Consider the following 27,877-nt stretch of genomic DNA (forward strand, 5'->3'; position numbering starts at 1 on the left):
CCAGCGCTTGTCCGAGGACATCTCCGTGGTCATGTGGCCGGCATGACTAGACGCCAAAGGCGCACGGAACGCTGTTACCTTCCCACCGTAGTGGTCCCTATTTTTCTACTTGCATTTTTACATGCTTTCGAACTGCTAGGTTGGCAGAAGCTGGGACGAGTAACAGGTGCTCACTCTGTTACGTGGCACTTGGGATTCGACCCGCCAAACTGCTGACCATCTGATCGACAAGCTCAGCGTCCTAACCCACTGAGCCACCGCGTCCCTATAGAATTAGAATAGAATAATGTAAAAGAAAGCATGCATTCAGAAATGTGTTGTTTTCTGCAAGACAGTTTTCACTGTGCAATCCATCCCCACTGACTTTTTTTTTTTTTTTGGAGATAGCTTCATCTACAAATACCTTCGCAATGTTTTCCATCATAAGCCAAGCGAAATCCAGAAGAACATGAACAATGATAGGATCCAGGAGTGTTTTCACATGAATGCTGGCAGAGTCGGCCTGGATAATTCCAGCATTCATTTATGTCTATTGCAAAACAAAAACAAAACTGATAAACATAAAATACACCTGGGAGGTTGTAAGGCAGAAAAAGGCAAAGGTGTTAGAGGAAGATTTGTGTAATTGTTTCCATTTTGGGTGTTACATTTCCTTACTTTGTTTGCTTACCAGTATAGTAAAATAAAGAAGTATAGAAAAATGCAATTACCTCCTTATCAAATAAACAACCACTTCATTTTTGCCAAGTTTTCTATATTTATATTCTATGTCTTTGACTTACCAAACCACTTATAGCACATAAAATGGTTTTGGAAACATCCAGAATATGAAGTTACACTAATGGATGTAAATTATTGTTAGCCCCACTAGGTAGAACCAGACCAAGAAATGAATTCCACACGAAGCTTAAAACTACTTTCATGCAAGTCTGATGACTTATAGTTATACTTATAGTTCAGTGAATTAGAAAGTGTCTTATCTTGAGTTGCTTCTCGATATTATCTGACTGTCGTGGGCTTAAAGTAAGTTTTACACTTTGTTGCTTTGGCAAGGGAGCTTGCATATTTCTGTCAAGGTCATATTCTTTTCTCTATATAATTGATTGATTGATGATTATATTTATATGCCGCCCTTCTCCCTAAGGACTCAGGGCGGCTCACAACAATAAAAACTAAAAAAGAACATGAAAATACAAAATTTAAAAAAGAATTAAACAGTAGATATGTTCGATACATAGTAATTTAACCCCATAAAACCACATTTAAAACCATAGTCAGTCCAGGCCCGATTGTTGAAACATCCATGTCTTCAGGTCACGGCGAAAGGACCGAAGGTAGGGGACTATCCGCAGCTTCGGAGGCAGCTCATTCCAGAGGGTCGGCACGCCCACAGAGAAGGCTCTCCCGCTAGGGGTCGCCAGCCGGCATTGCTTAACTGACGGAACTCTGAGTAGGCCGACCCTCTGGGAGTGAACCGGGCGATGGGAGGTTGACAATGGCAGCAGGTGGTCTCGCAAACACCCTGGCCCTAAGCCATGTAGGGCTTTAAAGGTAATTACTAGCACCTTGAATTGCACCTGGAGGACAACTGGAAGCCAATGAAGCTCGCGCAGGAGTGGAGTAACATGGGAGTATCGAGGAACTCCCATAAGTACCTGCGTGGCTGCATTTTGCACCAGCTGAAGCCTCCAGGTGTACTTCAAGGGCAGCCCCATGTAGAGAGTAATTACAGTAATCCAGACAAGAAGTGACAAGGGCATGGGTGACTGTGCATAGGGCATCTCGGTCCAAAAAGGGGCACAACTGGCGCACCAGGTGAACCTGTGCAAAGGCCCCCCTGGTCCCAGCAGTTAAATGTTCTTCCAAATTAAGCCGTGAATCCAGGAGGACACCCAAGTTGCGAGCCCTTTCAGAGGGGGGCAATACCTCCCCCCCATCAAAAGAGATGGAACATGGACAATACAAGATGCTGGTATCCACAGCCACTCGGTCTTGGAGGGGTTGAGCCTGAGCCTGTTCCTTCTCATCCAGACCCATACCGCCTCCAGGCACTGGGACATTATGTCAAGGGCATAACTGGGTTGGTTTGGGATGGAGATGAACAACTGGGTATCATCCGCATATTGGTGATACCTCAACCCAAAACCATGAATGATTTCACCCAGCAGTTTCATATAGATGTTAAACAGGAGGGGGGGGAGAACCGACCCCTGAGGCACCCCACAAGAAAGGGGCCTTGGGGTGGATCTCTGCCCCCCTGCCAATACAATTAGAGAAGAAGTTGCCATTTTAGACTTACAGTTCATGAATGTTAATTTTTTGGTAAGTGTTGTGATTCAGGGTCAGCCTGTGGGTTCGGCAGTTGGGTCGGACGACTCAGAGGAGGAGGAGGGGGGTGTTGAAGACCTTGCTGAGGGGGTTGAAGATCTTGCTGATGAGAGCCCTCAGCCAGGCCCCTCCCACTTGGTCACCACGGATACCCAGCTGTGTGAGCCTGACAGCGTGGATGAAGATGACCCACAGCTGGCCCTGTTCAAGGACGCCCAACGCAGGAGGCAGTCAATTAGGAGTAAACAGAGGAAGGCAATGGGGCTTCTCGGAAGGAGGCAGAGAGAAGCCACGCCCTGAACTCTATATAAGGGGAATGTGTGGGGAGGACTGGTTTCCTGAAGGCAACCACTTGGATAGTTCGTGTTTCTTAAAGCTCCTATTTCTTGGTTCGTGTCTTGTTTGTTTTTGTAGCTATAAATTTGGCAGGCGTAATTCCAGCCTCTTGCCGTTTGTAAACGGGTTGTCCCTGCCTTTTCTGCAGGGCCGGTAGCAGGCTGGTACAGAACAGTAAGTAAGATAATTTATTAGGTAAAGTTAGGGACACAACCTCCTTTTTAACTGTCAATCTCTTACAGTTTCTATCCTATCAAAGCCCTGTCCCATGCCACAGCAATATCAATCTATTTGTACTACTATTAGAAGACATTCATTGGCTCAGCGTCCTGAAGATAGACCAAAACCCCCTCTATGATTTTTTTCTTTCAGACTCTAAGCCTCATAAGCCTTAAATCTGTTTGTTCCAAATCAGCATTCTTAAGATTCCATTCATGTACATTTTCCCAATCATGAGAAATGCAAATAAATCAGCTCTCTTAGATATTCTACTTCAGCTGAAATCATTTAGAAACCAGAGCATATCTAACCTGGAGTAGAAACAGCCCAGGTGGGGGAGATAATTACATAATATAGTGGTCTGGACGTTTACAAGCAATTCTGTAAAGTAGGAATGTTCTGCCCTCCCTTTTCTCCCTTTTTCTAATTTTCTTAAATTGGAATCTCAAAGGAGCACAAACTGGCTGATTGTTTCTGAGATTGCCAGTTTCATTCAGTTATTTATAACATCCAGAAGTTCTTGTAGCAAGCTATAAACTGTAACATACATTGTTTATAGGAATTTGCAAAGGTCAAAATCTTCAAGCATATCTCCGTGGGTATCTCTTTCAAAACTCATTTTGACTTCAATGCTACCTTGGGCAAGAAAGCAGATGAAGGGAAGAAATATTCATATCATTCTTGCTGATTCCAGGCAACCTTCCAAATTTAGCTTACATAATTACACTGTGTGAGTGTGTGTGAGTGTGTGTGAGTGACTGTGTGTATCATAATCAGAAGCATCTGGTTGATTTCCCCCCTCAAGCATGCACCACGTTTTACAACAATCTGCCATTCATTTTTGTCTAATTAAATTATTTTAATTTTGTGTAATTAAAATAAGGAGACTCCAGCACCTATTTGCACTGACTGGGTTATAGCATCCACTCAGAAACTCAATAGCTGGTAGGTTGTTACCTAGCATCCCAATCATTCAGAAACTATTTTCTTTGCAGGTATGAAGATACTTAGTAAAACAGACAGCTGGAGACTTTTTAGCCCATTAATAAGTACTGTCTTAGGTTAATTTCAATCAATTACTATACTTGAAATAAATCTAAAGCATGTACTTATGAACAGACAAATTAGTCCATGTAAATGAAGGCATGCTATTTTATTTAAGCTTTAGTTCAGTGGAATTAATACTTATGCTGAAATCAATAGCGTATAAAAGCTGACCATATTTTGACCATCAGCAATACCAATTCCCTGTGTCATACTTACCAATGCAAGTTCTGCTGAATGAATCATACTGATATCCCATCTTGCAATCACAGCGGTATGCTCCAGGTAGATTGTGACAAATCTGTCCTTCTCCACAGTGGTGTGTGGCAGACTGACATTCATCAACATCTATAGAAGGAAAAAGTAGCAATTACTCTACCCACCATGGACCAGTTGATGGCCACTCTTCTTTTCATATCACAATTTTCAGCAAATGTGTGGAATGAGCATGCTGGAGGAGCAAAAATGGGATAATTTTTCCCAGAAACTGTAGGTATAGTGATTAGATCCCTTTGCCAAAGCTGGCCTCCTGCAGCTCTGTGGTTCTTACAGACAAACCCTATAATGTAAAATAAAATAGAAATTCAAGTTGCAAAGCCTTGGAGTGCACTCTATTTTGGGTTTAATTTTTTTCTTGGCATATATTGAATTCATATCTTAATTCTCCTATGTTGTTTGGAATGGCCAGGACAAGAAACAATGAATGGAAAGTAATCAAAGAGAGAACCAACCTAGAACTAAGGAGAAATTTCCTGACAGTTGGAAAAATTAATCAGTGGATATTGTGGGTGCTCCAATACTGGAAGTTTATAAGTTTTTAAGAAGAGTCTGGACAGCCATTTGTCTGAAATGGTATAGGGTTTTCTGCTTGAGCAGGGGGCCACCTTAGAAGATCTCCAACATCCCTTCCAACTCTGTTATTCAGTTATTCTGTTCTGTTATTAAACCAGCATTTTCAGATAATAGTTATATAAAATAATAAAGGCAGTGTTAGATTTCATTACAAATTGAAATCTTTCCTCAATCTCTTTCCATATTAATCAAGCAATTACCATATACTCTGAGGACTGATAATGCTTTTCGTCCATCCACATGTGCCCAACAAATGCTTTAAATTTTTAAAATTAATTTTAATTAATTAATTAATTAATTTGATTTACATCTCGCCTTTCCTTCAAGAGCTAAAGGTAAGGAAAATGGCAATTCTATTTTTTTTTTACTATAATAGCAACTATACGAAATAAACTGAAATGGAAAAGAAAGAGCTAATTCTACTCAGTAGATTTCCATGGGTGAGGTATACTTGAATTTATGTGATCTCCATTCCAATCTAATATCTTAACCATTACATAATATTGGCTCTCAGTACAGGCATTAACATCACACAAGGCAGTAACATAATATTGTGAGCATGGGTAACACTTGCTTTTTTATGGTCTTTGGGACCCTTGGATTTACTTGTAGACAACTGTATTTGGAGACAAAGAAATTAAAACTCTTGTTTTAAATGAGCCTAACAATGTATCATAAATCAAAACCTGATTTTTTAAAAATTAAAGCACCAACTCTTTACATCTCTGTTCACTTTACAGCAAACATTAAAATGTTAATTTTAATAATGACTTAAATCTGCCAATTAGCAACGTAAGTTGCCTTTAATTCATTTGTTCAACTCTTTGATTAGTTTTCTTTGAAACTGTGCATTCCAATCACTTCTGCTTTTAATTACTTTCAGTACATTATTCTGTCTAAAGAGCATCCCATTTCATGACAGTATTTTCCAGCTAAATGTTGGAAGAAACTGCTGCTAAACACTCTATTGCATTAAAAAGAATAAATTTGTTAAGAATTCTCTAACTAAAAAGAAGCAACCACAATAACTCCATTCTTTTGCCAAATCTTTCCCAATGATCTATTTCTAGAACCATACGTTTATCCAATCTAAAATTTAGCTATCCATTGTATTCTTTCTTGCAAAATGAAAAAGGAAATTAGACCCACAATGAGTTTTTATTTAGTTGCTTATGCTTTCATCCTATTAACACACACAAACACACACATACACAAAAGCATTAGAGTGTTTAAAGTCCAAGCATAAGAGTATACTTACAAGGCCAGAGGCACAATGTTTTCATTACTATTACAATGAACTATGAAGTTTTTAGATACAACAAAGCTCTAATTTCTATAATTCAAGTTTCTAAAGAAGTCTTACTAGTGCTAACCAAGTTAGGTAGTAACTGACAGAGTAAATGAGCACAAAGAAGAATTTCACACCAACATTACCATTCTGGGTATGACTACTTTAGTAGAGCAGACATACTTTTCAAAGCACTGTTCTAGACCTAGACTGGTTAATGATAGTTGGCCAAGCTGTTCTTAATTTCCCTCAAAGCCAAGAGTCTCCCACAATAACACATTGTTATTACTCAACTGTAATGGCTGCTTAAAACCCCACATCAATCATTGAAGAAAGCTATATGATTTATTACATACAAATTCTGTTGTATATTTTTTTCTACTTGCATTATACCAACATTACTACTGCCTAATCAATGTTCCTTGATGGATTTAACAGAATAGCTTTTATTCTTTTAACAAATAGCTTTTATTCATTTGCTTAAGTTACTGAGATTTCATTTGAATTTGAAGCACCAGCAACTTCTAGCACTGAAGCAGCCACAGTTTTGCCAAATTTCAATTGTGTGGGAGCCCTGGGTTCTGGATTTTGGATGCATTCTATAAGCTAATCCATTTGAGCAAACATTGTTGCCCTATTTCACCCAATTCAGGGTTACAAACAACCAAATAGGCACAAGAGTTTTAGGATCAGATGATTTTGACTAATCTTGTTCTAAAGCTGAGACCTTTGTAGGTTGAGACAATGTGAAGAAGCATCTTCTTTTCTCTAGCCTAAATATAATTTGATCTAACTATTAGGTAAACCTGCTTTTCAGAGATATAAAGAAGGAATATCTCCCTATTTATTTTTTCTAAGTCATGCACAGTTTTATGCCCCCTCTTTTTATTTCCATTATTTTAGACAGTTTCTTCAGTTTCTTGATTATTTTCATTTCTTGAAGTTGCCCTAGTTTTACTCATTTAAAGCGAGGGAGGGGAGGGAATGAATATGTTAGAAACTGTATGGTCCAATGGACAAAGAACTTTGGTTAAAGTATAATGATTGCCCATTGGGAAAAGATGTATTCTAATGGATTGAAATTCACATTGAAATATATAAAATTAATGCAAGCAAATGTTTTCCTTTTAAGTTTGATGGATAAAGAATTGGAACGAAAATTTAGAACTTGTTATTATATAAGATGACAACAGTGAGAATTTTATATGCATCAAGACGGAAAGACACACTAGTCCCCACAATGGAAGAATGAATGGAAAAGGTGATGGAGTCAGAAGACATGGTTTTGTTTTGACTTGAAAACTGCTTCTGGATTTTTTGCTCAAAGCTGAAAAAAATTAAACTTTGATTTTGGATGATTTTTTTTTAATTCCATTTATATCCCGCCCTTCTCCGAAGACTCAGGGCGGCTTACAAGCTTAGCAGTAGCCTTCATTCTATGTATATGCCTGCTTATTAGGGCTTTCACACCCACCCCAAGCGGCATTATTACAAAGTCAGCTTAATTGCCCCCAACAATCTGGGTCCTCATTTTACCTACCTCGGAAGGATGGAAGGCTGAGTCAACCTTGAGCCTGGTGGGATGCGAACCTGCACTAATTGCAGGCACCTGGTGTTACTTAAGGAGGCATTAGCCCACTGCTCCACCAAGGCTGATTAGAATGACTTTGTAATGATAGAAATGGCTTAAAATGTGAAATGTAAAGCAAAAAGTTGGTACTGTATTATTTCGGTAATCGAATTCACCGAAGAAAGGCAGAAGTCATTATTTTTTCTTCTCTCTTTGCATCTTACTCTTTCCTTTTCTTATTATTCTAACTTTTTGTTTCTTCTATACTTTTATCTTATAATAAAATTAAAAAGTATGCAAAAAAAGAGGGGAGAGAAGAAGTGGTGCCGAGAACAACACAGATTGTTCCAAATGTGGATGTGGATATGAGCTGAAGAAGGGAGTTCCGATATTGTAATTGACACTACTCCATTAAATGAATATGGTAAAAAACAAATCCTAAACTGGAAACCATTCACACATTATTAATAGTTTTCTTAATATTTAAGTGTGTAATGTGTCCATATTTGAAAGAATGTATAAAGTTCTGTCACAGACAGTATCTGGCAAAGAAAGAAAGCCAGAATAAGGCTGAAGAAAATTGGAGTTTTGATTTAGCAGAGGGGATTTTATATTACTAATTAGAGGGTCAAAAGGAGAAGTTGAGATAAGGGAAATTTTGGTCATTAAATTTAAAACATTTGGAAATTAGTTGAAAATAAAGATGCTATTTGTTTAATACTTAAAAATTAGACCCAAAAGAAAAAATATTATGGATATGTTTGATTTATTGATTAACTCAGACAATATATATATAATGGGCTTTGATTTATTAAAGGGGATACTGTATTATTAATTATATGATGTAAAATGGGGGGAAATAGATAACTTTTAGGAAATAGAACAAGATTATACCCAAATAGATAAGATGCATATTTTGAATTTTAGATTCTGTTATGAATTTATTTATATTTATTTATTTATATTTAAATTTATGTACCACCCAAAGGAAACTTTGGTTACCTAAAACCTGGAAATTATAAGTATCAAATGTTAAATTTGAATATTGATAGGAAACTAAAAATTGGGAAAAAACAATAACAGGACATTGATTGACTGTAAAGATTGACTGTAAAAGTAATTAAGATATGTGTAAGCCAAAAATTTATTGATAAATGTAATAATGATGTTTTTATTTAGTTAATATAAAAAGAACTGTATTAGCTTAAATATGAGATAGTAGATATGAAGGGAAAAAGAGAGGAAATATTTGAGGTTGTAGTCTGAGATTTGTACGTTACTGAATTATTGATTAACCCAACCACCACGTTGCTTTTTAAATACCTAAATGTAAAATTAGAAAATTAATAAAATTATTATTTTAAAAAAACCTTTTTGAAAATGAGATTAAAGAGAGATGGTAAATCTAACCATATCTGCAGCTGGGTTCTTTAATCTGACTGTCTTACCAACACATCTGGTTCCATCTTCACTTGAATGATATCCCCTGCTGCATATTAAGAGGTTCTTCTGACATGTGTAAGATCCAACAGTATTGATGCAATTGAATCCAGCCTTACATGGCTCAGGAAGTGATGTACATTCATTAATGTCTGTGGAATAAATATTAAAATATTGCTATCAGCTTTTAACTTAATCAGCAACCCATTTTCCAGCTGTTCTTCCTTTTCTGTTCATTTGGTCTTGATTTATTGTGCAATAAATTCCAGACAGATAGGATTTTATTTAGCCTATGGTTAAAATTGTAATATTTCAAAAATCTAATATTTACTTCTTGTTTTATTCTATTTAAAAAAAGTAATTTCAGAGTGGAAAAACAGTATAACATTAAAGATGAGGGACAGAAATACTCACCGACACAGTTTCTCTCCGGATCTTGTAAAAATCCTTCCATGCATCGTTGCTTTGATTCACAGTAAAATGATCCTTTTGTATTTTGACATGCAAAGTTGATCTTGCAGCTGTGAGTTCCTCTTTCACATTCATCAATATCTATTGTAAAAAAAAGAAAAGAAAAGATACAATTTAGCTACACCTTTGTTAATATTCTTGTGGCACCTTTCGGTTCATGTGCATGTATAAGTTTATAGAGAGCAATGCTACAATGAAAGTTAAGATAAGATAACTTTTATTGTCATTTTTTACTGTGGGCACAACAGCACACATCAAAAATGAAATTTTTAGTTGCCCGCTCTCAAAGTGAAACACATACATGATACACACCTAAACATACTATATACAACATATGTATAGACCCACACCCCTACATATACATAACAAATAAATATTAAATACTGTCCATCTTGAATATATAATGGAAGGAGGAAGCTTGAGAATTCACAAGGTTAATGCTGTGTGGAATGAAACTATGGCTGAATCTGGATGTTCTGCTATGGATACCACGAAGCCTCCTCCCAGAAGGTAACAAGGAAAACAGGTTGTGAAGAAGATGAGTAGTGTCCCAGATAATCTTATGGACCCTGCTCAAGCAACGCTTCTGTGCTATGTCCTGGATGGAGGGGAGGGAACTGCCAATGATCTTTTCGGCCATCCTCACCACTCTCTGCACCGCCTTCCTGTCTGAAGCAGTGATGCTTCCAAACCAGATTGTGATGCTGTATGACAGGATGCTCTTGATCGTCCCTCTGTAGAAAGTGGTCAGGACACGGGAAGGAAGATGTGCTTTTCTCATGTGATGCAGAAAATGTAAGCACTGCTGTGCCCGCTTTACCAGTTTCTCACTGTTGAGCGACCAAGCCAGCCTACTCGTTAGCTGCACACCCAGGAATTTGATGCTGGTAACCATCTCCACAGGTGAATCATTAATGCACAGAGAAGTGTGGCTGTGCCTGCCTTTTCTGAAATCGACAATGATCTCTTTGGTTTTTCTGGTATTTAAAACTAGGCTTACACCAGTTCACCAACCCCTTAACCTCCTTGCATTAAGCTTCCACATTGTCATCATGAATAAAGCCCACTACTGTTGTATCATCTGCGAACTTAGCACAACAGTCATGGGTCAACAGGGTGAACAGCAGTGGACTTAGGACACAGCCCTGAGGAGAATCTGTGCTCAAGAAAATGGTATTAGAGGCATTTGTTCCAACTCGCACATATTGGGGCCTGTTGGTAAGAAAATCAAGAATCCAGTTGCACAAAAGAGTGTTTAAGCCTAAAAGGCCCAGTTTGTTCACTAGATGCTGGGGAATCATTGTGTTAAACGCCGAACTGAAGTCGACAAACAGCAAATGCACAGGAGTATTTATTTCCTCTAAATGCTTCAAGCTCAGATGTAGAATGTAAGAAATAGCATCCACTGTAGAGTGATTAGGTTGGTAGATGCTATTAACATCTAACAGTAAATGTAAGATACTTTAAGGCAACCTTCATTCATTTTCTAGCTTGACTCCATTTTGAAAGAATACCTGCAATTCTGATGTGTAAAAACCCTGGAAAATTATATGCAATCCACGTAAGCAAATTCAGCAAAATTGGAAACCAGCCCTCTACATGTATAGTCAAATGTGGATGCAGAAATCCAAAGTCAGATACTTTTTGCACTTAAATATTGGTCATAGTTGGATTCTTTTGGATGTTATTCAAATGTCCAGATCTCCTTGATTAAAAATAAAAATAAAGGAAGAACAAATACTCCTCTATGCTTAATATCCAAACTGAAATAATCTTATTTTGGGCATAGCTCTCTGGAAGAACTCTAATTCTGGAAAAGGTAGAAGGAAAGAGAAGAGGACGAACTGCAGCAAGATGAACTCAGTTACAATGGTGATAGGTGCACTGACACTTTCATTAATATCAGTGGATTAAATATCAATACATTACTATTGGTCTTAAATCAGCAATCCATCTTCCAGCTGTTCTTTCTTTCAGAGACAGAACATCATGGACAATATTGATCTGAAGGCTTATAGAGAAATGCTGCTGACTTGATGGCACATCATCATAGTTTAATATGACAATATCACACCATAGCAAAAGCATGGATGTGATAACAAATAATTAATAATCATTTATTACAATGATGTTTGAATTATAGGCCCAAAGTCCAGGAATTAACTGGAAAACCACACAGTTTGTCATTTTTTTTTAATAAAAATCAGCTTTTACTTAAAATCAGCTAGGATATGAAAAGTAGCTGCTGGATGTTTTTGAATAACGTAGTCCTCATTTAGCAACCACAATTGGGAGTGGCAAGTCAGCCTTTAAGCAAAATGGTTGCTAAATGAAACAATGGCTGTGCTCTTATTTCAGGTTTCTTTGCTTCACAGACCTGCAAAGGTTATAAATGCAGGACTGATCACAAAGTTATTTTTGCATCCCCCACTGTAACTGATCATCCCCCATTGTCTGAGATAGTTGCTAAATGAGGACTACTTGCACATAGGAAATCTGTATGTCAAATGTGTTAAAATTTATTTTAAAAGAAAAAAAAGCGTCACAATCCTGACCACTCTGAAATATAACTTTTGTCCTCTAATAATACTCATATTACTCCAATACTTTAATGGAAAATGTGAATGTAGCAAAATAATTATCTTTGTGGCCAACCTATCTCCTTAAAATCCCTAAATAAAATCAGCACCTACTGCTGGAAATGATTTAATACTTTTTAAAAAAATCCCACAATATTTGCAAGTATCTAAATTAGCAAGAAATAGCTTGAGTATTCCTTCTCATTGTTGCTTCAAAATGTCTGATTGAAACGTAGAAGGGAATAGCATAAAGCTTACTGGCCCCACCAGTCTTTCTCCAGGGTGAACTGTGTCTTAATCTATATAGGTAAAGGTTCCCCCACACATGCGTGATAGTCATTTCCGACTCTAGGGGCCGGTGCTCATCTCCGTTTCAAAGCCGAAGAGCCAGCGCTTGTCCGAGGACGTCTCCGTGGTCATGTGGCCAGCATGACTAGATGCCAAAGGCGCACGGAACGCTGTTACCTTCCCACCATAGTGGTCTCTATTTTTCTACTTCCATTTTTACGTGCTTTCGAACTGCTAGGTTGGCAGAAGCTGGGACGAGTAACAGGCGCTCACTCTGCTACGTGGCACTTGGGATTTGACCCGCCAAACTGCCGACCTTCTGATCTACAAGCTCAGCATCCTATCCCACTGAGCCACCGCGACCCTTCCTTAATCTATATAGACAATGTTAATTGTATGCTTCACAATTGAGATAATACCCATTAAGCCTAGATTACAAAAATTACCTAGCTGTGCCTTTATTCAGACCATTGAATTAACTTAAAGAAGGGGTAGCAATTTTTGTTTCCTGAGAAAGCTTGAATTTGTCAACAAAGTAAATCAATCACTCTTGCTCGCTGGGTCTTCTTGCATACAAATATCATTGAAAGCATTGCAGCAAGTAGTATTATGATTGTTCCTTCTTTATTTGCAATATGAGAATAGTATTCTGAATTAATGTCTAAGAATTTACAATTCCTATTGTGCTATATAGTAAAGGTAAAGGTTCCCCCTCACATGCGTGCTAGTCGTTTCCGACTCTAGGGGCCGGTGCTCATCTCCGTTTCAAAGCCGAAGAGCCAGCGCTTGTCCGAGGACGTCTCCGTGGTCATGTGGCCAGCATGACTGGATGCCAAAGGCGCACGGAACGCTGTTACCTTCCCACCATAGTGGTCCCTATTTTTCTACTTGCATTTTTACGTGCTTTCGAACTGCTAGGTTGGCAGAAGCTGGGACGAGTAACAGGCGCTCACTCTGTTACGCGGCACTTGGGATTCGACCCGCCAAACTGCCGACCTTCTGATCAACAAGCTCAGCGTCCTAACCCACTGAGCCACCGCGTCCCTTTATTGTGCTATATAAGAACTGATAATTACAAAGCAATTCTGTAGTGGGAGCATGGAAAATTTATAAAAGCGCAGTGACCACTTCCAAAAATTTGATAGACTTGTACTCAGGGAGGTAAATAGAGACATTTCCCATTTTTGTCTGGAAAATCTCAAATAAAATTACAAGCTAAAATTGAGTAAATGTTTTTCCCCGTACTATTATCAAAGCATCAACAATGAATATTCAACTGCTACAACAATATTTTGGGGGATATCTCTTTCTCAACCATAAATTCTGCAAATCCTATCCCTGGATCACAGGATTATTATATATTATTTTATTTAAAAATTGATTTGTTTTACCGGCTTGTTGTTTTTTTTTGGGGGGGGGGGTTACACAGAATAATTCCTTTAATTTCATGAAAATAATAAATTTAATTATAAATTTAAATCTTGTTTAAACTATAAATATGTACTTCAGTTTGAGATTTTGACAAATGAGTTTACCAACTGCTTGAAAAAAACAGTGCTTATACAAAAATAAATTCTAATCTTACCAACACATTCACCATCCTTAAGTTCATATCCTGGTTGGCAGCTGAGTTGCTGAAGACATGTGAATGATCCAATTGTATTAATACAATGCTCTCCTCTCTTGCAAGTATGAGTATCTGATATACATTCATTAATATCTGTGAAAAAACCACATGGGCAGCATATCATATGACAAAGAACAGACCTTTTTCAAATTTACTACAGAATGAGCGGGAAACCCCTTAAAAATATAGCAGAAATTATTTGTCCAGAAAGAAAAATTTATATGACTGCATTTTTAAAATTTCTTGCCAATTTTAGAAGTTTACAATATTTTAATTTATAGGGAATTCTAGGAGATGTTCTACTTTTAATTTTGCTTTGAGTGATGCATTCAGTCAAGGTTATTATAATCAACTACTGTAATTGTACACAGAAGTTAAGAAAGTATGAGTGCAATCACACATATTATATGCAGAACATTCCTAGTTTATGTAACAAATATAATTCAATTTCACAAGAGAAGCAATCATTTGGTCACCACATGACACAAAGGACATATATGAATAATCTAACAGAGCAACCAAGGAGGAACCACAGGAATGAGTATGAAGGAAAACGTATGCTTTGAAACTCATAAGAATAACTTGTAGTATATGATCAAGTAGGAGCTGTGATGAGAACTGACACTTGAAATAGAGCCTAATCATTGCCATAATTTTGAATTAAATAGTATGTCCATAGAGGCACGTTTCATGCCCAGCATGTGTTGATGAGAAATGAACTTTGTTTGCAATCCTAGTGTGACTGGCACCATACAGTTTACAAAGTTGTATAGATCCTTATATATCTCACATTTTATTTTTCCAGCAGTCCTAGAAATGTTTTATTGTTATCATTATAGGCTGGGCATTATTTTATTTTTTATTTTATTTTAATTCCATTTATATCCCGCCCTTCTCCGAAGACTCAGGGCGGCATGCCACTATGGTGGACATACAGTCTAATTCAAAATTATGGCAATGATTAGGTTTCATTGCAAATGTTAAGATGTTGCCACAACTTCTATCCACAAAGGATGCTAATTGGTAATACTTATATAGCACAACTGGAAATATAAGGGTAGGAACAGCAAAAGGCTGAGTCAGAGAAACCTTTCAGTTCTTTCCCTTTCATTTCTAAACCCTCAATCAGTTTAATATATACTTCACATGGTACAACGCACACACAAATAGTATGGGCCTAAGAAGGAAAGTTACCAAAACATAAAAAGGTAAAGGTAATGGTTCCCCCGCACATGTGTGCTAGTCGTTTCCAACTCCAGGGGCCGGTGCTCATCTCCGTTTCAAAGCCGAAGAGCCAGTGCTTGTCCGAGGACGTCTCCGTGGTCATGTGGCCAGCATGACTAGACACCAAAGGCGCACGGAACGCTGTTACCTTCCCACCGTAGTGGTCCCTATTTTTCTACTTGCATTTTTACGTGCTTTCGAACTGCTAGGTTGGCAGAAGCTGGGACGAGTAACAGGCACTCACTCTGTTACGCGGCACTCAGGATTCGACCCGCCAAACTGCCGACCTTCTGATCGACAAGCTCAACGTCCTAACCCACTGAGCCACCGTGTCCTTTTCTACTGAAACATAATGTAGCTTATAATGCCTTCTCCTCAAACAAACTGTGCATCCAACAGCACATTTTACAGATAAAATTATTGTATCTCAGTCAAGCAAAGTGTATGTCTAAGATAAAGTTAAAGGCAGAAAGGTAGCAGAAAACTCATTTAGCTTCAAGGAATAAATTAGGCAATCAAACACTGCAATAAAAAAAGATAGCAGGGCAGAAAAAAACACCCTGTAATTCTATGAATGACCATGCAAGAAAACAGAGAGCCTTTAAGCAAGAACAACAGATTTCAGCTAAATAGAACAAACTGAAGTAGCTGAATAACAGAAACAATTATCTGATGATCATTACCCTTTTTTGCTAGAGCTCTTCAAACAATGGAGAGGTACCCTGGCACTTGGATTTCCAGCCCTAAGGAAAGGAACTTTCTCCAATCTGTTGTCCTTCAGGTCTATTAGAATTTTGATTCCCACTAGTACACAACCAGCTGAACTGCAGTTTCAAAGTATCTGGAAAGTGCCAAATAGGGAAAGGTTGACCTACAAGACTCTCCTCCACAAACCACGGTGATTGTCAAAAAGCTTCAGAGATTACAGGTGAAAGAAAATAGAATGTACAGTGAATTCCTAAGTGACCTTGAATATTTAATCAAAACTCAAATGATATGGAAACAAGAAAACAGGGAAGTGTCCAATTATTTTCTGCGTCTGCAAGATTTATAAATAGCTTCTCCTGGGAATATGTACATGTCAAAGCAATTTCACAGGTTTTTAGTTGCATGTTGATTGATTTCAGCTGAATGCAGGATCTTGGCTGTTGGAGAGGAAACACAAAATGTGAACTTGTCTTCAGAAGGAAGGAGAATAAAAACCATGAACATCTCTATGAAGAAAACCTTTCCATATCTTCTGTGTAAAATGAACATAGAACATTTCCAGTAATTCAAGCAGAAGCAAGTTATGAAATACTTGGAAAAATAAAATTTTAATTAAATGCTTATAGAAAAGTTGGTTTCTAGTCTTGATTCTATGCCTGCTGACTCAACAGGGCTCTTAACATAATAACTTAATCACTTATAGAACTTCCTTGAAATATTGTTATCGTTACAAATGAAGTGTCACTGATTTACCAGTTAGGACAGCATCTCTGAGAAGTTCTGAAGAACAGCCAAGGCCCCAGAAGGCTAGTTTTGCAATAATAATTCTTACTTCGAGTATTGGGTTAAGTTCTACACATGCCAATTTGAAATAAACTGGAGCAAGTCCAGAAACAGGCTACCAAGATGGCGAAAGGACAGTGAATGACTTGCCTCCAGAAGATGAAGGTGCTCCAACACTGGATGTTTTTAAGAAGATATTGGGCAACCATTTGTCTGGAAAGGTATAGGGTTTCCTGTTTGAGCAGGGAGATGGATTGAAGACCTCCAAGGTACCTTCCAACTCTGTTATTCTGTTCTGTCATTTTGGGAACCAAGTGTTACAAGGAATGGCTGAAAGACCTAGATTTGTTTAGCTCGCAGAAGAGAAAGCTGAGAGGAGACGCGGTGGGTTGCCATCAAATTACTGAAGGGCTATCACATTGCAGAGGGTTCAGACTTATCCTCACTTGCTCCAAGAGGCAAGATTAAAGGTAAGGCATGAAATTTCAAGGACACAGATACATACTAGGAAGAACTTCTTGACAGTAAGAACTATCAATTAGTGGGAAAGAATATTGGTTGGAGTGGCTTTTCCCTTTCATTCGATGTTTTCTAGATAATAATCTATTGGTGTAACAAATTTTGCAAGATCCTGGAGGTTGGGTTGGACCCCTGAGGCCCTTCCAACTTTAAGATCCTATGATAATTCTTCCATATTCATTTCTAGAAATCAACTTATGGTTCTGCTAATATTTTGAAACCCGAGCAGAGATTTTAAATTGACCCTTTTAATATATTAAATAAATAGTTTTTCTAAGATTCACTCTGCATCTTATAAATACTGCATCCTATAAACATCTGGATAAACAAGGGAAGTATCAATTAAACTATTTCTGAGTACTTGGAGGAATCCCTTGCACATATTTATTGCACTTTCTCTAATGGGTTTTATTCAAGTTTGAACTGGAGGTAGACTCACAATATGCTTTTCCACTGCATACTCTGGAATCAACTCTTGGCAAATTTTTAAGGTATATGCATTTTCCTAAAGTTTTTATCACTGCTGGTTCCTCTCAGATTGGGAAAGGGATAGAAGTAAGTTATACAGGTAGCTTTCTGCAATCAGTGCATTGCAGTCCAGAACAAAATTGTCCCTACCATTTCTTGGATACTATCTCATATGGAGGCATTAATGTTGCCATGCCCTAGCCAAATCTTTCTATCATGCATACGTTTGCAACATGCATGGTTAACAGTGAGGTTAATGACTTTAATCTGGTGACTCCAGAGTTGATGATAGAAAGACATGCTGTGAGTCCACTCTGAATTCTAACTTAAAGAAAGGTTTAGAGAGATGTTAGGTTAGATGTATCAAAGGGGAACATCTATTTCTTTTGCTTTATATAGCACCTGATTATTCTTCAGTTACAGTACATAGAATGATAGGTTTAATAGGACAGCCATACATAAACATGAAAGCAGCACCTGAAGGAAATATAGGACAGAAATCTTTCAAGCAAACAAATAAACAAACTTCACTTGCCACACTTTCCAGTGTTAATAATGAGTACTGCCTATGCCAAACATCAGAATCTTCTAGCTCTGTGTTTCTTTACCTTGGCAACTTTAAGATATGTGGATGTTAATTCCAAGATTTTGGGAACTGGTCCATAGATATAGTTGCCAAGGTTGAGAAACTCTGTCCTGCTGGACCCTTGGATGTCTTCAGATTCTTAGACAAAGCTCCAGCACTTCACCTGTCCCTTAGCTCTTGCAATCGTCTGCAAGCATAGCATATCCTCTGCCTGAAACCACTCTTTCTCCCTAAAATGTGGATGAATCTCACAAAGAGAAGTCAATAAAGTGCTTTGTTGAGCAGAACAATATAGAACACACAAGGACACTTGCATACAGAATGAATGGTTATCTATGACATACCCAAAGCTTCCAAGAATCACATAGCAAAGGCTTATTCAAAAGAGTGCAATAGAGATATTTATATATTGCATAAAGAGATGATGACTTTTCTAACAGATTTGCTTTAATCAGAAATTAAGTAAATCAGAAATTAAATAAATCTATTTGTGAATGCTACTAGAATTTAAATCTTTTAATAATTTAATCCAGGAAAAAGAAAGAACAACAAACGTCTAAAATGATGGATTATGGAGGCAAGAAAAAGAGTCACTTTATTACATTTACACATACTGATGTTATTAAAGTAACTAAATATTATAATTCTGTAATTAACAGACACAAACTTTTCATGATCTTTCCATCTTTTCCATTCCTCAAAATGGGGCACGTAAGTTTAGCTGGCCAAGAGTCTGTGATAACAATTTGGACTATTAGAACACATCATCTATTTGTTGTTTACTACACACCAACAAATTCAGTAAGGATGAACAATAACAAGTATATTCCACATTCCACAACATGCACAACAGAAGTGAACACATAATAAATACTGTGACTTGTCACAAATATAGGAAGCCTAAAACTGAAAAGAAGGTTGTGGGCAGGATAGCTATAACTTAGCTATTAATGTGAAGAGCACATTCACTGTAAATTATTCAGTGAGATGGTAAAGGTCCCTATGTACACCGAGCATCATGTAAATGGGAAGGGTTGCTTCAATGAAGAGAAGGACTAGGGGTGACATGATAGCAGTGTTCCAATATCTCAGGATTGCCACAAAGAGGGAGTCAAAGCACCAGAGGACAAGAAGCAACGGATGGAAACTAATCAAAGAGAGAAGCAACCTAGAACTAAGGAGAAACTTCCTGACAGTTAGAACAATTAATCAGTGGAACAACCTGCCTCCAGAAGCTGTGAATGCTCCAACACTGGAAATTTTTAAGAAGAGACTGGCCAGCCATTTGTCTGAAATGGTATAGGGTTTCCTGCCTGAGCAGGAGGTTGGACTAGATGACCTCTAAGGTCCCTTCCAACTTATTATTATTATTATTATTATTATTAGTAGTAGTAGTAGTAGTAGTAGTAGTAGTAGTAGTAGTAGTATATATGTGAACTTGCACTGCCCAGAAGTGGACAAGTACTGATTAGAAAGAGATTGTGGAGAATAAAATCTCTTACAGTTCTTTTGTACCAATTTGCTTGTGTTACTTTTTACTGGGATAAATGGACATGAAGGCTGATTATCATTAGCTTCTCTCCAGTTCTGGTTTGGAAAGTGAAGTGGCCGAGCAAAGAAGTCCTGCCCTAGCAAAGCATCACTGGAGATTTTAGAAGCCTCCTGCAAGCAACCAGCTATAGGGGAAAATGGGGTGTTGGATGGAAGAAACACAATTATGTTGCTGTTTTTAGCAATATGTGGCATTTCATTCCTGCACCCTACAGAAGCAATGGCAGAAAAACCTATGGGGCAAAAAAAAATAAAATCTAGTTTATGAATCTTAAAATAGGCTAACTTTCTCCCTCCGCAAGCATATATAAATTTTGCTCACAGTTGGCAACTCAATTATTCCTGCATGGAAATGGCTCCTATTAACAGAAATTCCATCTAAGGGTTTTGTTAATTACTGAACGTAAATGGAATGGTCAAAGAAAGAGCAACCCAGTGCTCTTTAAGAACTTAATTTCTCCAGACCCTTGAAGTCTATTGCCTCTCTTGGGATGGTATAAATTATTTGCAGTCCAGAACCAATGGTTCACATTTGCTATTGCCTAAAAGCCTGACTAACTACTTCCTTTTGCTAATTACTCACCAGAAGTAATTTATAGACAACTAGTAATACTGATGCTATATGCAAACAGTTTCTATACCAAGGAAAACTATAATAGCTTTTATTGACATAAGAAGAACACAGATTATCCCACACTATAGCAAGAATCATACTGGTATTAGCTATCAGCTATGCTGAGCTTCATTGGCTGAAAAGCAGGATAATGCAATAAATAACAAGCAATACTAGTATATATGAACCATTTCTACATTTCAAAATTATCTTGTAGCACAGAGCCAAAAACCAACAACACCAATAATGTTAACCTAAGCCAGAAATGTTATGACATTTTCCTAATACTATTAAACTGTCAGAACAAGAGTTAAAGTATGACAAAGTTAGTCCAAGTTTTATAATGTGTATGTATATATGTATTTATGCATATGCACGTTTTTTGCAAAAAAAACCCAAAAAAAAACCATGTTTCATTTCAAAACTAAGTAACATCACCTGTGCTAAAAGGGGGGTGGTGTTTGCTATCTGTTTATATACAGTGACTTACCCTATGAGTGTTGGTGGGAATATTGCTGTTCCAAAGAATTACCAAGAAGAAACTCACTGATGTAGTAGTACAGCATTACATAGATTTTAATGGCATATTTTACATTTTCAGTACATTTATAGTCAAATCCCATTTATGGACAGATTGGGCATGAAGATGAAAAGTGGCTTTACCAGATGCTTTTAAGGGGTAACTACGCTGCCTCATTCAAAGAGGAGTTTAAATAACCTTTTCTTGCAACTGAAACCTTTTCATGTTTTCTTATTACAAAATATCCATTAAGGCCTTTCTGTTAGGCAGGCTAACAGGAGACATCCATATGGGAGCACCCTACGAGTTATGTAAAATTGAATCATATTTTTTGCCCAGTTGAAGGAACTAACTTTCATAGTGTGACCAGTTAGAATACACAATGCATCCAGAGAATTGTAAATGAAGGCAAAGCATATGCTTGAGTTGTTTTACAACTATTTATAAAATAAGTAAGACCAAAAGCTGATTTAGCGATATAATATGTAGGCCTTATAGGAATATTTATCTTTTTTGAATAAATACAATAATAGAACCATTCTGACAAAATCTAAAGGGCCTTCAATAGGCGGAAGTAAGGATTTTGATTTCTAAACACTTACCTTCACAGGAAACAGCATCTGAAAGGAGGACAAAGCCAAGTGAACAAGAACACACAATTTCCCCTTCCACCATATTACAAATGTGCTTGCAGGGACCATTATCTGGGAAACACAAAATTTCAAAACACATTAAAAACAATTAAAGAGATACCCTTTTTATATTATAATTATATCCGTATCAGAAGGTAAACATGCAAACAAATCACATACCCTCATATGCTGAATCATTCTCCAGAATCTTTCTTTTATTGGTAAGCTAAGCTTATCTATGAGGCTGAAATTACTATATACAGCTGTGTTGCACAAACAGTCTAACAGCTAATATTAAATAAACTTAAGTTTTCAAGTTAACCTCCAATTATTCAGCACATTACCCTCTGAGCTTCTGGTTGTTGTTGTTTTTTGTCAGCCTACTGAAGGCTCTTTGAACTAGTATTGAAATAAAAATTGCCAAGGAAGCTTTTAATGATTTTCAAACATGTGAAAAACAATATATAGTGTTGCTTCTTCTATGAAATGGGTGGCTATATAAACTAGATAAATAAATACATAAATAAAATCTTGTCTCCAGCTCCCAATTAGACATACCTTTACATTTATCTTGCTCTACTTGTAAAGTGTTGTTGGTTTCAGGTTGAATATTTAAAGCTTCTGGAGCTGGAGTGGCTTTCTCCTCTAAGGCAATATTTTGTGCATCATCTTCAAAATCTAAAAAAGTATATATTACAGAAATATTTTAATTATGTTCTTTCATATCTATATATTTCCAAAGAAGATTTTCTTTGGAATACACAAATAACTCTTTTGGGAAACATAGTAATTAAACTCTTCCACCTTGCGAGATACAAAAAGAAATAAGACAAGGATTCCCACTGTTTCATCTCTTGTTTATTTTGAAATATTAACTATAAGAAAAGATGTGAGGACCTGGCAATAAAGATTTAAAAATAAATTTATGAGTCAAAGGCTTTTGCAGATGACTTGGTCTTGATTTTAGAAGATCCTTTAAGGCAAATTGAAACATTAAAGGGAAAATTAAAAGAAGTTGGTACACCAGCTGGCTTTAAAATTTACAAACAAAAAATGAAAATTTTAACAAAAAGATGAAAATAGGGAATTGAACAGAACTGTTGAATAAAACAGGTTTTCAAGTGGAGAAGAAAGTAAAATAGGTGAATATCACCATGACAAATATTTTAAAAAGGTAAATGTTTTCTCTGTCCAGTCATGTCCAACTCTGTGTACTGTTTCAAAATTACTATGGTAAGAGACTGAATGAAGTTAAAATATTAAGATGGGACCAGAAATCTTCCTCTTAGGATTGATGAATAAGTAGTTGGAAAAAATCCTGAATTTCTCTCTCTCTCTCTCTTTGTTTGTTTGTGTGTGTGTGTGTGTGTGTGTGTGTGTGTGTGTGTGAATAACTACAGTTAGATTTTGTATGCACAAAGATCAGAAGAAGTGGCCACATCTAGGATGAAGGAATGATTGATGAAGATGATTGCTTTTTTTATCAGAAAAAAGAGAATATGTTTACTGCTGGCTGGAAATTTTTTTTATTTTTATTTTTATTTTATTTTAATTCCATTTATATCCCGCCCTTCTCCGAAGACTCAGGGCGGCTTACAAGCTTAGCAGTAGCCTTCATTCTATGTATATGCCTGCTTATTAGGGCTTTCACACCCACCCCAAGCGGCATTATTACAAAGTCAGCTTAATTGCCCCCAACAATCTGGGTCCTCATTTTACCTACCTCGGAAGGATGGAAGGCTGAGTCAACCTTGAGCCTGGTGGGATGCGAACCTGCACTAATTGCAGGCAGCTGGTGTTACTTAAGGAGGCATTAGACCACTGCTCCACCAAGGCTCTTATGGAAATCCCTTATGGACTTTTTGTATAAAACAGAAAAAAAAACTGCTTTAATGATTAGACAAATTATAGAAAGGAGACAGTCATGACATAATTAGTGTAAGAGATAAATTTATAATTGTACCTATAATTGCAGTAAAGATCAGAAGCCAATTCTTTTCCATTTTTTCTTTCCTATTTTTCCTTTTCTTTCTTTTTTGCACTTTTACCTATGTCTTCCTTTTTCTATTTTATTTCTTGTTTATATCAGTTTGTATCATTTTTAATTTTTGTTCTAATTTTTTAAATAAAATTGTGTTTGTGTATATTGTTGTTGTTAGTTGTGAAGTCATGTCCGACCCATCGCGACCCCATGTACAACGTTCCTCCAGGTCTTCCTGTCCTCTACCATCTGCTGGAGTCCATTTAAGCTCACGCTTACTGCTTCAGTGACTCCATCCAGCCACCTCATTCTCTGTCGTCCCCTTCTACTCTTGCCCTCCATCTTTCCCAGCATTAGGCTCTTCTCCAGTGAGTCCTTCCTTCTCATTAGGTGGCCAAAGTATTTGAGTTTCAACTTCAGGATCTGGCCTTCTAAAGAGCAGTCAGGGTTGATCTCCTCTAGGACTGACTGGTTTGAATGCCTTGCAGTCCAAGGGACTCGCAGGAGTCTTCTCCAGCACCATAGTTCAAAGGCTTCAATTCTTTGGCGCTCAGCCTTTCTTATGGTCCAACTTTCACAGCCATACATTGCAACTGAGAAGACCATAGCCTTGACTATACGCACTTTTGTTGACAGGGTGATGTCTCTGCTTTTTAGTGTGCTGTCTAGATTTGCCATGGCTTTCCTCCCAAGGAGCAAGCGTCTTTTAATTTCTTGGCTGCAGTCCCCATCTGCAGTGATCTTGGAGCCCAGGGAAATAAAATCTGTCACTACCTCCATTTTTCCCCCACCTATTTGCCAGGAGTTGAGAGGGCCGGATACCATGATCTTGGTTTTCTTAATGTTAAGGTGTGTGTGTGTGTGTGTGTGTGTGTGTGTGTGTGTGTGTATGCATGTGTGAAACCTTTATATAAATATACTTTTATAAAAATATAAATACATACATTCCTGTTAGAGGAACATAATTAGGTATAACTCCTTAACTTACAAACTCCTTAACAGGAACATTTAGAGTAAAAAAATTAAGATAAAGGAAAAAAATAAAAGTGATTTTTTTAAAAAAAAAAGTTCAAATCCCCCAGGTGGTATTCATTAGGGTGATTCATTCATTATGTTGATCTTAGGAATGCCAACAGATGTGCAATCTGATTAAACTATAAACATGGTCCATTCATGAATATACCTCCTGTTCTGTAGTACCTGTAGTGTAATGTCTATTAGTAGATCTTCAGAAGGTATTGCTGGATCAAAGGCCATATTAGTTACCTAGGGTCAGAATCCCATAACCCTCAAAAAGGCTGCTGTTGTCTGTTTATGTACTTGATGGTACATAAACAATCTCTTCAGAAAATGAACACCTGAACTCCATTAAGCTGATTACAGGGCCATAAAAAGGAAAAAAACATTGTTGGGAAATTTTTTTTCACTTAAAGTAATATTTAAAGAGTTAAATTTTGACTTCTGTAGAGACAAATTGATGTGAATAAATATAATTTGAAAATAGAAAATGCCAATATTAATTCACTATGAAATTAGTATTACAGAATAAACACATTGTTTTACATATGGATTTTTAACTATGAAATCTTTGTGTTATCCTTAAATTTTGCATCGTAACCAAATATTTTTAGCATTGTAAGTACCTGTTAATAAAAATGGACAAATACCCATTTAATTAATAATAGAGGAAGAGCTATAATGTTAAATCTCAAGTTTCAGATTTTTGCATTGCTGTTCCTTTAAGAAACCTAACAAGGGTTAGGGTTAGGGCTAACCATGGGCTATTTTCCATGGTAACAAACTTCATGTAAATCTGACATCCCAGCACAATTTACTTTCTGATTTGAATTTAAATTTAAAACATCAGCATCTATGAAAAGATCTCAAATTATAACATCAGAAAGGTTTATCTTTATTGCTCAAATTTTAAGAACAGCACACATTATATATTTAAAAACAGAACTCCAATGAGGAATGTGTGTGTGTGTGTGTGTGTGTGTGTGTGTATAAATTTTTTTTGATTGCTAACAAAGAATTAAAGGGAGACTGATATGCATTTCAAACTTATTTGCTTCTCAGCTAACAAAGAGAGAGAACATTATTTGTTCTCTGTAATTAGAATGAGTGTTGCCCAATTTAACTGAATTTTCTAATAAAAGCTACTGGCTAAGATGAAATCAACATAAATTAATCCCATTTTACACATTTTAGTTTTCCTCCTTAATTTTCCATGAGTGGAAATATTTTGAAATAAACAGAAGCAATAATTTATTCTCATTAAGGACTGAGAATAAAGATAAAACCAGGAACCAAATGAATTTATAGAGATGGGATAGAATGGTAAAAACAACATGTAACACATGGCTAACAGACTGTCAATTTTGGACTGAACCAAAATCTTGCTAGTTATTCTGCAAATAAAATGTGACTTTTTCTTAGGAAAAATCGTGAGTTTTGTGCAGATATTTTCTAGAGTTTTCCTGAGAAGAATATAAAGAAGGAAAAATAGGACAAAAGCATAGTGGTAGAAAGAGGGGAATATTTATTGGTGTTGGCAGGGGAAAAAAATAAATGCTTGGACCAACTTTTCAAAATTAAAAAGGCTGGAAAACAAGCAAAGGAACACACTTTCATATTAACTTGAGGTATAATTAAGAGCCACAAACAAGGTTTTCTGGATAAGGAAATTGTATTGGACTACCTTTACTTCATGAGTTCACTAGGTTTATATTGATTCACTCCAATTCATCCCAAAACTGTAGCCCATTCTGTGGAGAAGATAGTTTTCTAAAGATCTTTTTCGCCCATTGTACCACTTTTAGGATATGGCAATATCCGAGTACCACCAGTCGCCTAGCAAGGTGTCAAAAACTTGATGACCCAAAAAAAAGGAAAAAAGTGACAAAATACAGGTAGTCCTCGACTTACAACAGTTCGCTTAATGACTGTTCGAAGTTACAATGGCACTGGAAAAAGTGCCCCCCAAGCCAAAGCCGAGCAAGACGCCTGCCTGGCAGCACTCTTCCTCCTGTCCGAGGTTTTCATTGTTGTGAGCATTTCTCTTGAGAATTGGCAGCGGGGGTGGGGGTGGGGGGTGTTTGGTTTTTACCCCCCCCCTCCTCTGCTGTGTGGTTGCAGCAGGTTTTGGTCACTTCACATGACTCTGGGACACTGTGGCTGTCATAAATATGAATCAGTTGCCAAGCATCTGACTGGAGCCTGGCGCTGATCCTGGTGCTTCTGCTGGGCCCTGGCAGCCCTGCAGCTCCACCCATCTCTCGCTCAGGCTTGTGCGGTGGTGCCACCGGTTCAGCTCATTCCCCTCCCCCACTACCACTTTTCTAGGATGGTTGCGTACCACCTGCCAGGTGCCAATGTACCACAGGTGGTACCCGTACCAGTGGTTGAAAAGCCCTGTTCTAGTCCATTCTCTGCCTTATTGCTAGGAGCAAAAATTAGAAAGTGGGTGCATATAGGTAAGCAGAGGAAGGTAATCTAATCATTGTGAATGCAGGTAGTACTTGCTTAACGACCACAATTGGGACCAATAACTCTGTCAATAAGTGCCACAGTCATTGAAGGAGACACCACATGACCTTGACTTGAACTTTTAATGCCAGCTTCTTCATTGACTCTCTGCTTCTCAGAAGCCAGCTACAAAGTGCACAAAGGCAATTAATCATATAATTGTGGGCACCAGGGACCGGTTCTTTGGAGAGAGGTTTTTCCACAGACCGGAGGTAGCATGGTTTAGCATGTTGCCTTAATGTCAGGGATGGGGCTTTGCTTGTTTGTATGGCCTGGTTTCTGGCATGTTGCAGCCCAATGCCGGTCCATGGATTGGGGGTTGGGGACCCCTGCTCTAATGGTTATAAGTGCCCGCTGGTTGCAAAATACCTGAATGTTCACCTGATGACATGCTGTGATGGTTGTAAGTGCGATGGCAAGACACAAAGCCATTTTTTCAGTGCTGTAACTTTGGTCAATAAACAGGGCAGTCGTTAAGCGACGACTACATGCATGAACTCCAACACTTTCTGAACAGTGGAAGGAAAGCAGAGGTTTAAGATAATACTTTCCTATATTTTCTTCTCTTTGGAAAAAGAATTGAAATCATTGCATTGAACAGGCCAGAGAGTTTTCAAGAGGATTCTACTTTTCAGCAGTATTTGCACAAGTGACCTCATAAATCAAGATTATCCTACCTTAACTATTTCTACAGGGTTAATTTTGAGGGTTTGTGTTTAAGC

At 37.4% G+C, this 27,877-nt stretch overlaps 1 protein-coding gene across 1 annotated transcript in view; it reads right to left on the minus strand.

Moving 5' to 3' along the window:
- Positions 1-27,877, minus strand: part of FBLN2 (fibulin 2) — a gene marked incomplete at its 3' end in the record, with an annotated part of 141,267 nt that overhangs the window by 12,262 nt on the left and 101,128 nt on the right. Inside the window, exons 6-12 of the mRNA XM_083351712.1 lie at positions 22,205-22,324; positions 21,617-21,718; positions 14,001-14,135; positions 9,492-9,629; positions 9,086-9,229; positions 4,147-4,275; positions 404-529 (exon numbers count right to left, since the gene is read on the minus strand). Of these exons, the coding sequence (XP_083207838.1) occupies positions 404-529; positions 4,147-4,275; positions 9,086-9,229; positions 9,492-9,629; positions 14,001-14,135; positions 21,617-21,718; positions 22,205-22,324 (894 nt within the window). The remainder of the gene's footprint in view (positions 1-403; positions 530-4,146; positions 4,276-9,085; positions 9,230-9,491; positions 9,630-14,000; positions 14,136-21,616; positions 21,719-22,204; positions 22,325-27,877) is intronic.

This window comes from Vipera ursinii (genome assembly GCF_947247035.1).
Source record: "Vipera ursinii genome assembly, chromosome: 2".
Lineage (NCBI taxonomy): Eukaryota > Metazoa > Chordata > Lepidosauria > Squamata > Viperidae > Vipera > Vipera ursinii.